At 40.4% G+C, this 13,191-nt stretch overlaps 1 protein-coding gene across 1 annotated transcript in view; it reads left to right on the top strand.

The window, feature by feature from the left end:
• Positions 1-4,387: 4,387 nt before the first annotated feature.
• The window catches only part of LGR6 (leucine rich repeat containing G protein-coupled receptor 6), a 170,938-nt gene continuing 162,134 nt past the window's right edge, over positions 4,388-13,191 (top strand). The window contains exon 1 of the mRNA XM_089518559.1: positions 4,388-4,611. Coding sequence (XP_089374685.1) covers positions 4,388-4,611 — 224 coding nt within the window. The remainder of the gene's footprint in view (positions 4,612-13,191) is intronic.

Raw genomic sequence — 13,191 nt, 5'->3', positions numbered from 1 at the left:
AAATACCAAAGTGGACTTCACCACAGGAGGCACACTTTGGAAGATTTAAAAAGACACAAGAACAATGGATTACATATGAAAAGATCTTGGAAGAAGGAGAGGGAGTAACTCTGAAAATGAAATCTAGAGAGAAATTAGAAAAAGAGAGGATAAAAATAGGCTGGTTCCCATACAAACAACTAGAGGAAAGGTTTAAGAAAGATTGGAAAGAAGAAGGAATAGAAAGAGGAAAAAATGAATGGGACGTTATAATTTGTGAAAAACAGAAAAAGAAGAAGATATCAAAATATTATAAAGAGTTGTTAAAAAGGGATTTGGAAGAAGAAGGTATAAAGGATAACATGATTAAATGGAGCCAGATGATAGGACATAATATAAGTTTGGAAGAATGGGAGAAATCATGGTTAGAAACTAATAAATTCACACTGGCACAAACCTTAAAGGAGAATTATTATAAAATGTTTTATTTATGGTATTTGACCCCGGTTAAATTATCAAAAATATGTAAGGATGTAAATAAAACATGTTGGAAATGTGGGAAGGCAGAAGGAACATTTTACCATATGTGGTGGTCTTGCAGGAAGGCGAAGCAATTCTGGGATAAAATACACTCTGTTATAATGGAAATTTTAGGAACGAACTTTCCAAAGAAACCAGAATTGTACTTGTTAAACATGACATGTAAAATAGGAAGTGAAATTGAAAAAAAATACTGGAAAATAATACTATACATGATCACAACAGCTAGAGTGTTATATGCCCAAAGATGGAAGGTGAACCAGATGCCCACAATAGAAGAATGGTTTAAAAGAGTATTGGATATGAGAGAATCAGATAAATTATCCAGAAAGTTGAAAGAAGAAAGGGGGGAGGAGGAGGAGGAAGAAGAAGACTGGAACATAGTTATACAATATTGGAAAAGTATAGAATCAGAGTGAATCATGAAGGGAAAGAGAGAAAGTACCCAGGTTTATGTCTGTTAATGTACTATGAGGAATGAAGTGGAGAGAGAGAAATGTATTTCTATCGGGGGGTAGGGGAAGAGGGGGGGAAAGGGAGGGTTATGTTTGTTAAGATATGTTATAAATGACATGAAATATGTAAGTGTCTATATATTGGTTAAAATAAAAAAATAAAAGATATAGATATATATATATATATATATATATTATATTATATTAAAAAATTAAAAAAAATTCACCGAGTATTTCTTGGAAAGATTTAACTAGCTGCTAGTATACTACAAATGAAATTCATCTGCACAGCTCAAGGATATTCTCACTTGTGTGTACGTATGTGCCTTCAAGTCTCCTGTTACAGGTTTTGAAAACAACCCTGATAGGTCAGCAATATTGTATGCAGTTTCTTAGGTGTGATACCTGCTGAGCCAAGCAAGATTTAATTTGTCTGAATAAACACACTTCTGGCTAGTCACCATAGCCTGCAGTCTGTCACTATACCCTGCCATTGATGATGTTTAATCATCAAAATCCCAGCACCATAATGCTCATAGCAGGTAATAATAGTGCTTAGCCATGTAAATACCATGCAAACAAGAGCTAATGGCATGCCTCTAGTATTAATAACTAGTTTCAAAAGACAGTCATATATATGAAGCCTACAGCAATGTTTTGTCTGTGCATGATAGCAAAATTCACTAAATTCACAGGATTCAGTGAGTTCACAGGATCTATATGGTTGCTCCTATTGGTTTGTGAAGGTTGGGCCATGCAGCTGTGTTTTATTTACCACAATTCTCTCTTAAATAGCAAGTGGGATTAGAAAAAGAAAAGTTGGATGAATAGGAAAAACTGAAAATAAAAAAAAATAAAAAAAACACTTTTTTACCTGAGAGACCACCTCTCTAGGAATCTCTCCTCCCGGTCAATGCTATCAAGATGTGCCAAAAGTTGACCATCAAACTGAGCTGGAGGACCTACAAATGCCTAGAGAAGTGTCTCTAGGACTCTCTAGGTCCTCCAGTGTGACATTTGGCAGAAGCTGACAATAGGGTCATGCTGGAGGACCTGAAAATTCCCAGAGAGAACATATTAATCAAATGCTTGAATAATCAAATCTGCAAAAGTCAAAACCGTAAATGTGGAGGGCCAAATATACACTCTTGCTGTGAACCAACCATTTACTCAAGTACTGCCAAGGACCAAGTTCAGCCTACCTACCTCACAGGGCTTGCTACAAATTGCTAAAGATGTCAACAGTGGACTATTAATGTTGTAACAATGTACTATTTTATTAATAATAAATTTTGTTCTTTTATTTCCTACCTCTGATGTGATTTTCTTGTCATACCTGAGTAAGTGTTCTCTTTGTCATTGTTTGGGCAAGTATGTTGTAATAACACATTTGTAATAGAAATTGTGCCACAGACAAAGAAAACTGATCAGCTTCACTGTGCTGTTAGGAAGAGCTGCATTGAGTCCCAGGTTTGGAGATAAGGTGGGATATGAACAAAAGCCAATATCCTGCATGGGAGACATAGCTATGATCTGTTTACCAATCCAATCCCATAAAACACACTATGAAAGACAAGCATCTGCTCCAAAGAATGGAAGTCTGTAACAGTGGCAAGTGGCACACTGAAGGATGATGCCTCCAAGCTGGTCCTGTGAGCAGGCTCTTGTCCCACACTTCTATTTAGAGCTTGGAAAAATTAGATTTTAGCAGCTGTCCCAGTTTGGGGATTCTGGTAGTCCAAAAAGCTAACTTTTTCCAGGTTTTCAATTCTCACAAGGTGGTTGCTTATATAACACTCTGTCAGGAGAGGGCAAAATGCAGCCTTTCAGATGCTGTTGGACTGCAATTGCCAGCATTCCTTATTATTGCCTGTGCCAGAAAATAAAAGGAAGCCCACCAACAGATGTTACTTTTTGGACTACAGGACCCAGAATCTGCATCTAGGACTTGTTGTCCCAAAGAGATGCCTTTTCTAAGCTCTTCCCTAGATGGAGTGCTTGGACAGAAGAGATCCAAGGCCTAATAGTACTGGAGAGGATTAAAGCTGGGTGTACAAACCTTGAGGTGTCTGTGCAAGAGAAAGCACTTTTTGAGATGAGAAGCAAAAGAAGGCAGGGGGAAAAGAAGTGCTGACACAAAAAGAAGACACACAAAAATAAATCTAATGGCGGCACAAACAAACTATCGGACTGCTCAAGCGTTTGCACCTTTGTGTTTTAAGAGAGGCTGTTAATTATTGCTAGTTGCTGAATTTGAATCTTTTGGATTAGGTCAAGAGTATAACTTCCCTTTGTACCATATGAAGGGAAGTGATTATTCAGGTTCAGCTGCTTTTGGACTGTCTCCTCCCTGGACTACAAATGACATTATCCAGGTGAGATTCCCCAACCTCTTTGCATCCCATCACACAGGTAAAGGATGATGTGATGCATCTGAAGGGCCAGCTGAACAGTCTGTGTTTATGTGTAGACAGAATGAACAAGGAGATTGTGGCTTTGTAGCTCCAAAGATTAGCAGACACTTTTGGGGACTAGAACTCACTTTGCAGATACATGAGGTGTGATCTTTAAATGGACACATGTGGATAGAGGAAAGGGGTAGTGGAACCAGTGGATCCAAATCCAATGTGCTCTTAAAGTAGTAGCAGAAGGTCTATGATGTGTCTGCACATGTATGAAAATGGTGGAGCCAAAATCCTCTGAAATATAAGGTGTAGCAATGGGTTTGCGACATGGAAACAGGGAGAGGAGAATGTAAACAGCAAGGCCAAAACAGAGCTCTGAAAAGTTCCTTTTTTGGACAATAACACCCAGAATTCCACAACCAGCCATAGCAGGAGTTATCATTCCTTCCCTCAAATAATTTTTCCAAGCTCTGGGGCAAAATGCTATGAAATGGAAAGGGCAGCAGCTGCGTGAATAGCATTTCTCTGCCTTCCTCATAAAGGTTCTTCTTTTTACTCTGCCAGTTCAACCTCTTTTTAAAACTGTTTCCAAACAAGTTTCTCAACTATTAACAGGTCTTTCTCTCACCATCTCCCCCCTTCTCTCCCCCCCCCCTCTCCGTTTTTGAATGAAATTCCTGCCAGCTCTGAAGGAGGGAGAGAAAGAGGGAGAGGAGAAAGTTTCTCTAACTCCTCCCATGTGAGTCTCCCTAACTCAGCCCAGCCCAGCCGGTGTGAAACCCAATAACCAAGATCATTCAACAATGCCTTCCCTTCACTGCCTGCACCTTGGCTGCACCAAGGAAGAGCACAGCAGATTGAGAAGGTGCTGCTGTCTGCAGGAGCTGTAAAGTCCCTTGCCTCTCCCCCCTCAATTGCCACCAAACTACAGAGAGTAGCAAAGATCAGAGCAGAGGGCAAAAAAGAGAGGGAGAGAGTTGGTGAAGGAGAGAACCAGTCTGCAGCAAGATGCTGGCTCCAACCAGACACCAAATGGACCAGCTGCTGTTGCCCTGGTGGCTTTTCTTGACTTTTTCAGGCACTCTCAAGATTGTGTCTTTGGAACAAGGGGCTGCACCTTCCTGCCCACCTCTGTGCCACTGCGAAGAAGATGGCATCATGTTATCTGTGGACTGCTCAGAGCTGGCACTCTCTTCAGTTCCTGATGGCCTGAGTCCCCTAACAGCCTACCTGTAAGTACAGAACTGTCATTCCTCCTTTGCTTTGCTTTTTCCAGGTGACCCTCCAGGAACATAACCGCCTGCCTAATACCTTCCTGCAGCATATATTAAAACAAAAGTTTCCACTTGCCAATTATAACCAAGAGTAACTTTAAAAATAAATAAATAAAGGAGGCAGCTATTTTGACAGGAGAGTCACTATCCCCCCACCCTTCTTCTTTTCCCAGCTCCCTCTTCCCAGGGCTCCCCTTGTGGTCCTCTGGAAAGCATGTTTATATTGTGATGTTCTGCATGCTTTACTTCTTGATTGCTATGGTTCAGAGGAGACAGAACTTATTTGCTAGGCTAATTCTGATTGTTTGGGAGTATAATGGAGTATTTAGATTGAGTAATTGCTGCAAACTGTTATGGGATCCTTCTTTCAAACATTTCAAGAGGCAATATAACTTAGGACGTTACAAGCTCTGGGAATATCAGGGTCCAGCTTGCTGTCAGTGAGTCAAAAAGTAAGTTAGGTTTTTTGGGGGGTGGGCAGTTAGCAAGGAGGCAGCCCTGCTGGGTACAGTGGAACCTGCGCAGTGAAGGGTAAAAAAGATGTCATATTTGGTTTGCAGACATCAAGAAATCCCAGGTTGTTGGTCACAGTGAGGCTTTTTCTTTGGAGAGTTGCTTGATATTTATCTGTGACTAGGACATGGCTTAGAAAGTCTGGAGAGTGTGAGGTTGTGGCAACTTTCCTGCATTCTTCTTCTTTGCATCTCAGAAGTAGTGCTTTTGCCATCAACTAGATAAACCAAGACAGCTTGTGAAATTCCCTTAGCTAACTCAAAACTGTTGGGCACTGAAGCAGTGATGGGGAGGGTGGGTGGATTTTGCTGTTGTTAATACATGGTGACAATGCTGAAAGTTTGGAAGGACTGCCCAAATTACTATTTAAAAGAATTCAGCAGAGTTCCTACCAAATAGCGCTCATGCTTGCTCCTTTACACTAAGCAATATTTCCTAGCAGTTAGAGCAGAGAAGATGATGAAGGGCTTGCTTTTTTAACTTGCTTTAGTGTTCTTAGTGGTAGTGGTGGTAAGAACATGCACCTGTCATGTATCTTTCTGCAAGCCACATTATCTCCCTGGAGAAATATATACCCAAAGAGAAGATACTGGACCCAGATAGGATACTCTTTTCATAACAGTCCAAGAAGTTGTTTAATCTCCTTTTCCCAATCACCCAAATTTTTGCTCTGTTGGATGCTGTCTCAGCAGTTTGGCAGTTGAACATGTCTGTGTTGTTCTAACAGTGTGTTGAGTCTGCTGGAAAGAACCAAGAGAACATTTCAGAGAGATGTTTTCCTTTCTAACTAGGAAGCATGCATGACACATAAGGATAAGGAATCCTGCTGGAGTCAATGGTATACACCAGTGGTGCTCTGGGGATGTTGACCCTATTTCCAGTGGTGCTCTGCAAATGTGTTTGACTGAACCAATAACTCATGCTCAAGAATTGAATTTTTCATGGGGTGGCTGCAGGAAACAGTATATACAAACGAGGCTGAAGTCATTTGCAAATTCCCAAATTATTTAACATAAAGCATCCCAAATTTAAAAAAAAAAAACCTGAAGTGTATATACCTATCTCATGCCAAATCTTCATGACTGGGAGACTGTCCACTGATGCACCAGTATTCTCTGAAGTCCAAAGTGTTTTGTTTGTTTTTTTAAGTCATGATACCTATAGGATCAGAACTTGGTAAAGTTTCTTTTTTTGAACTACAACTCCCAGAACTTCAATAGAGCTTGATCTGAATGACTGGGAGATTCTCAGAAATGTTTCCAAAAAGAAAACTTTTCCAAGTTCTGCAAGGATGTGTTTAGGAATAATACAATGAGCTACAGTGGGTCCTTGGTATCCACTGGGATTGGTTCCACAACACTCATGGATATCAAAATCTATGGATGCTCCGGTCTCATTGTATACAATGGCATAATAAAATTGTGTCCTTATATAAAATGGCAAAATCAAGGTTTGCTTTTTGGAATTTTTTTAAAAAATATCTTCAAGCTGTGAACTGTTGATTCCATGGATGCAAAATCTGTGTATAGATGTGCAATAGCACATCATGTCACTGGTCTGTTAGGATATTCTCAAAAATGCCAGCAGGAAGCTGCTTTATCTTCCACCCCAACTGATCTTTTCTGTAATGCCTGGATAAATCTTTTCCCCAGAATATCGACTGCCATACAACAAACAGTGATTGCACAAGAAGGGCAATAAGAGGTGCCATAGATCAGCACCTTCTTTAAGGTCAGCGACAAATGCCCTGTTTGTCCGGTACCAAACAACTACTGAGTTTGGCACAGGGAATCTTGATCATCTTAAGCACCATTACCCCTACGTGTGGTCAGAATATGTATACTTGACTCTGTTTAGGAGAGATCCAAACACTGCAAAGAATAAAAAAGGCATCCTGTATCGGTTCACAGTATGTTTCACTCATGTGCATGAATACTGAACTCTGCTGTGCAAGGAAGAAAGTCAAATATGTATTTGATGTGGAGCAAAAGACAGCTCAACCATGGAAATCCACTGGGTGACCTTTGGCATGTCACATGCTCTCAGTCTCAGGGGAAGGCAAATCTTGCCTAGAAAACCCCACAGTAGGTTTGCCTTTGGGTCGCCATACGTCAGAAATGACTTGAAAGCACACAACACAGAGAAAGACAGACACACGCAGAGACATACACACATGGCTATGGGAAGTATTAGAGGAAAAACAGTAGCTGCAGAAAGGGTTAAACACTTCCTACCTTCCTTCCCTCTGACCCAGATCCTCTTCTGAAATAGCAGATCATAGAAGTTGCCAAAAATGGGATTGTATGGTACTGTTCAAGATTTTAGACATCCAGTGATGCTCCCCCTCCAACTGCAACAGCTCTGAAATTGGGGCATCTGAGAATATTTTTTGCTTTTCTTCAGTCCATCACTATTTCTGAGCAAGTATTGGGGGCTGGGTGGGAGTAGCAGGATAGATTGCAAAATCTACAGGAATGTGCAGCTTGAACATCATAACTTCTCCAGGAAGTTTCCTTCCTGCATTCAGTGGCTTAGTTTCAGCATGTGGTGGCGCCATTGACAGCTCTTTATAGGAAGCATCCCTGCTGTATTAAATTTAAACTCTCCAAAGGCTGCCCTTCAAATATGGGAGTGTCTCAACCGTGGGGGATCTATCCCATTAAAATGGTGCATACTTCACTGTCAAGCTGAGATGCACAGATTTCTGCTGCATTTTCCAAATTACTGCTGCATTTTCCAAAGGGAAGATGGATCTTATCATGTTCCTTTTCTTTTAAAAAAAACATTGTTTTATTATGCCTTTTATATCCAATGGTTTGGGGCTTTCTTTTATAAACTATCCAGTTAGCTTTGGCAGATTCTGTGTCAAAATGTAATAAAATAGATACATGCATGTGAATTTAAATTATATATTGTCTGCTGTGGATTGACGATTAAAGCTGTGGATTATCTTTATCCCTACTTTTGCATCTCTAGCCTCACTCCTTTCCTTAGTGCACTAACCAAGACTATCACGTCGATGTAACCTAAATGGGATGCCCATCATATAAACTTGATTGTATAAGAGAATGTGTAGTCACAGCTTTACTGTTGGAGCTAAAACAGTTCTAATGTTTGCTTTACTTATACTACATTGTATAATTTTTAGTTGCATTACTCTGTCCTTCCCCTATATGTGCACATGTGTACATTTTAGATTGTATTCCTTTGGCAGGACTGGCTGATTTTTGTTATTTTATTTGTAAAGTGCTGTGTCCCTCACTGGCACTATAGTAATAATAACAACAGAGAGTTACACTGGTTTCTAGATTTGTCTAGAGCATTTTCCAGTGTCAAACCCAGCTCCTCCCAAGTCTTTTTATGTTTTTATCTCAGTAATTGGGCCAAAACAGCAAAGTAAATATCAAGGAATACGATAAGCCTGTTTAGCTAAGAAGAAGAAGAAGAAGAAGAAGAAGGAAAAGATGTCAGACAACAGAACAGCTCATGGCACAACAAATTTTATGTTAACATTACTTTTTACATATTTAGCAAGTTGAATGCCGATGCTTCATACTGGTCTTTCCTTGTTTGCCTAACTGCCCAGCTGCATCTTGGAGAAAAAGCCCAGGGCTAACATTACCAGTTATTATTATTATTATTATTATTATTATTTTCGTATATCCCACCGATATAGGGACTCATGGCAGCGAGTTAGTAGCCATGGACCCAACTGTCTTAGAAGGAGCCACAATCCCCCTGCTCCTTGTTGCCTCAGAGTTGTGTGTGTGTGTGTGTGTAGCTAGACACGAAATATTCAGTTTGAAAACTAATAGTGTGAAGTTAGAAAATGAGAAGGTATTCCCATTAAGTTGAACACTTAATTGGCAGTTTTATCAGGCAGTCCTGATGAAAACAAGAGAAGCCCAGCTTAGGAGAGATGCCAATATTCATAGTACCAATATGATGAGGCTCTTGTACTGATGTAAATGCCACTGAATGGGAATTAGGATTTACACCATGGATCTGCTTTTGGATGGTCTTGTTGGTTAATGAACTGAGCCAGATTAATGAATTACCTATTACCTCTGGAATTACCTATATACTAGGTAACAGCTATTGTTTTCTCTCAGAAATGTACATTCAAAAAGTATATCATTCTTGATATAGGAATTAACATGCAGTCATCTTGACTTGTAGCTATTGTTAGTCCTGTCCTCCATTAAAGCTGCACAAGTTGGTGGCCATCACTCCATTTTAGAGAATCTCTGGAGGCCATGAGGATTGGTCCCAATCTACTTTTGTACCCTTTTCATAAGGGACAGGCTATTCATTTCTGAACAATTCCAGCAGGAATTAAGTCCAGCAGAAGGTCTCAAATGAGTTTATTGATGACTTATATATTTGACATTCCTCTCTGGAATTTCACAGCACACACATGGATCTTAAACCCAAGTGCTACCCTCACCCCCACATGATATTTCTCAGGCTGTTAGTAGTGAGGAGGGACATTGTTAGTGAAATCTGTACAACCTGGTCCTTCATTGACCTTAGAAATATTACTTTCTTGGACAACTCCCAGACTCCTCCCAGCCAACATGGCCAGTTTTAGTCAAGTCATAGCCCCCAAAAGTAACTTTTCCAAGCTCTGGTCTTTTGCTCAGAGAAAATCATTTTTCTGTCAACTTGGGCTTGTTTGTTCTTTCCATTGGCCTTCACTGCTGCCTAGTACCAAGGTGAGGGATATACTAGGATTGAACTATGGCAGGAATTTGACACTGAAAATTACCAGGAAGCTGTAATCTCAAACAGCTGCATTGAGAGTGGGCTAAAGACACCATAGCACTGAGCCGCACCCATTCCAAATCATTCATAGGGAGGGGCAGACATATTATCACTACATTCGAGTGATAGCCTTTTTACCAGATGCTTTTGACCTGTCAACAGTTTACAAGAATTCAGCACAAGAAAATAACTTGAGAATACATATTGACATATGTAATTTTTTTCTAACTGTTTCAGATTTCATCCATACTGAGTTGACTTCTCATGTTGTGTTATTTCTTTTAGTAGTGTTCTATGTATGTTGACTTTTGAGGAAACTTCATGTAAGTTTACTTTCTTGTGGAATCATGATACTGTCATCGTTTCTATGTATTGGTTGTAGACATTATTTTCATTTTATTTTGCCACTTAATTCATAGAATCATAGAATTATAGATTCTATGGAAGAGACTGCAAGGGCCACCCAGTCCAACCCCCTGCCATGCAGCAAATCTAAATCAAAGCATCCCCGACAGATGGCTATCCATCCTCTGTTTAAAGACCTCTAAGGAAGGAGACTCCACTACACTCTGTTTGTTCCACTGTTGAACAGCCCTTACTGTCAGGAAGTTCCTCCTAATGTTGAGGTGGAATCTCTTTTCCTGGAGCTTGCATCCATTGCTCTGGGTCCTAGTCTCTGGAGCAGCAGAAAACAAACTAGCTCCCTCCTCAATATGACATCCCTTAAAGTATTTAAACAGGGCTATCATATCACCTCTTAATCTTCTCTTCTCCAGGCTAAACATTCCCAGCTCCCTAAGTCGTTCCTCATAGGGCATGGTTTCCAGATCCTTCACCATTTTAGTCGCTCTCCTTTGGACACGCTCCAGTTTCTCAACATCCTTTTTAAATTGTGGTGCCCAGAACAGGACAAAATGTTCCAGGTGGGGCCTGACCAGAGCAGAATAGAGTGGGGTTATTACTTCCCTTGATCTAGACACTATAGGTACTCACTGTCCAGTGCCACATAGAACACATGGGCCTTAGAAACTATAAATCTGGTCCATAAGAGGGAATGCAAACCCAACCAGACCAGGCTCATAAAACAGATGTGCTACCTATTGACACTGGTTATGGTCCTGCATTGGGAGACAGGACATATGAGAATTTTCATCCTGACAGAACTATCTTCCCTTTCTTCCCTAAAAACCTATCTGTCACTTGCTGCACCCCATGACATGGAGGCAGTGGAGAGTAGAGTAGCTGTGAAGCATCTCTCCCAATAGCCAGATACACAATGATGAAGTCATCCTCCATGATTCCCATGGGGGTCTTCTGGGGGTCATCATCATGCATCTGGTTGCAGGCACATAGCAAGATGCTTATCAGTTGCACCCACTCTCTACCACCTGCACTCCACCATGACTGGGGCAGCAAAAGACAGGTGAGTCTTGGGAGGGTGGGGGTTGTTGAATGAGTGTTGTAATGAATTCCCTCATGACAGGTAACTGCCATATGTCAGAGTTACACTACCATATGTCATTAACAGGATGCCAGCCAGTATCACCTTCTTTTTGAGATGTCATATTACAGTATTTGCCTTTTCAGTTTTGCAGATCACTTGCTGCTAGTATGTTTTTTCATGGCATTATGTTCACCTCTGCACGTTTACAGGGCAAAGAATCTCTATGATATCCTCCACTGTAACTGGGGGAGAATTCAAATGACCATCTGGGTCCACAAATATCTATCTTTTGACTATCAGGAACATAGAAACTATGACAGTGGTTGTAGCATGTGCATGTTGGTCTCAAAACAAAATGAGTTAATTGTGTGAACCTACCACCATGTATAGGTTTGGGCTTTTTCTAAGTATTGAGAAAGCAGGGCTTCTTAAAATATCTAGAGACTCATGTGTGTGAAAGTTTTGTTGGAGCAGCATGTGACATCACCACTTTCTACAAGCTGTTGTATATTGTTAGATGTTTTGATGCTAAGGCTCCTAATCAAAGACTTCAGACATTCCTCCCACTTCCACACCCTGCAGAATGAAGATCAACTAGTACAATTCCATCACTAAAGCGATTGTGTTTATAAGGATAGTACTTGCATAGGCAAGATCTCATGAATTGCTTTCATTTGGCTGTGCAACAACATGATTATTAGCATTCACAAAGATCTAAGAACATACCATCAGACCTGCATTCCATCATGTGACTAGAAAGAAAATCACATGTACCACAATGTTACATTGGAATGCGCCCTAATCATGAAGCTGGCAGTTAGACATCTTTTGGAAAAACAACATGACAGGGTACAATGGAGGTCATCCCATATCAGCTCCTGTCTTGCATTTTGTCTTTGGTGGCACAGTAGTCTCCTGAAAATGAAAGTGGCACAGTGTTTCTTTGTGTGCAGAATATTATATGTGATTTGGTGGCACAAAGCAGGGGAAGCATCCAATTGCTCAGAGCTTGGGAAATATACTTTTGCAGACAAGAGCTCCCAGAACACCCTATGCTAAGCTCAGGCTTCTGTTCAAATTGGTCCTTTTGTGTGAGAGTGGTACTGCTTTAAACATATAAGGATCTGAACACCAGAAATGGAAAGAATGGTGTTGAAGCTAACATATTCTGTTATTATGATGTCACATAATTATTTCTTAGAGGATTAATTCTTACCCTTGCAGGGTTGTTGTAAGCATTACAAAAAGATAATGTACGTGGACTGTTTAAACACCTAAAAGTGGTATAGAAATGCCATGTAGTATTATAAACCAAAGGTAATTAAGCAGGTAAAATTATTGCAGAGACAAGCCCTTTCAGGGATCTTAGCCACAGATGATGCTAGATGAAAAACATAATGTCAGCAAGATGTCATCATTTTTAATTTTTGCTCAGTGGGAAAGAAGTTTTCCTAGATTAAGCAACAACAACAAAAAAGCATCTAATCTTTGCAAAAGTAGCATTGGTCTGGTGTTGACATACAAAGTCAGATCATTACAGTAGTTAGTAAAAGGAGCACAGAGCTTCTGAGCAGGAACTGTGTAGATGACCCATGCTGGTCCTAAACACTGGAAGATGTATGCGTAAAACTTCAGCTCTGATGAACTGAAAAATTCCTTGGCTGTTCAGGTCACACCAAAGGAAGGATGCCCCTGAGTTTTGTGAAGGGGGATGGATGGAGGAGGCACACATAGAGAATAAGCCATATTTGGCAGCTCCCTCCCCACTTTGTCTCTCTCCCTTCTGTAGATGCAACTTATAAATCTGCCCAGGGCAC

The sequence above is a fragment of the Sceloporus occidentalis genome, unplaced genomic scaffold (genome assembly GCF_023333645.1).
Source record: "Sceloporus occidentalis isolate IW3139 unplaced genomic scaffold, rSceOcc1.0.p SCAF_3, whole genome shotgun sequence".
Taxonomy (NCBI): domain Eukaryota; kingdom Metazoa; phylum Chordata; class Lepidosauria; order Squamata; family Phrynosomatidae; genus Sceloporus; species Sceloporus occidentalis.
The sequence above is the reverse complement of the archived record's forward strand: the minus strand, read 5'-3'. Positions and strand labels throughout refer to the sequence as shown.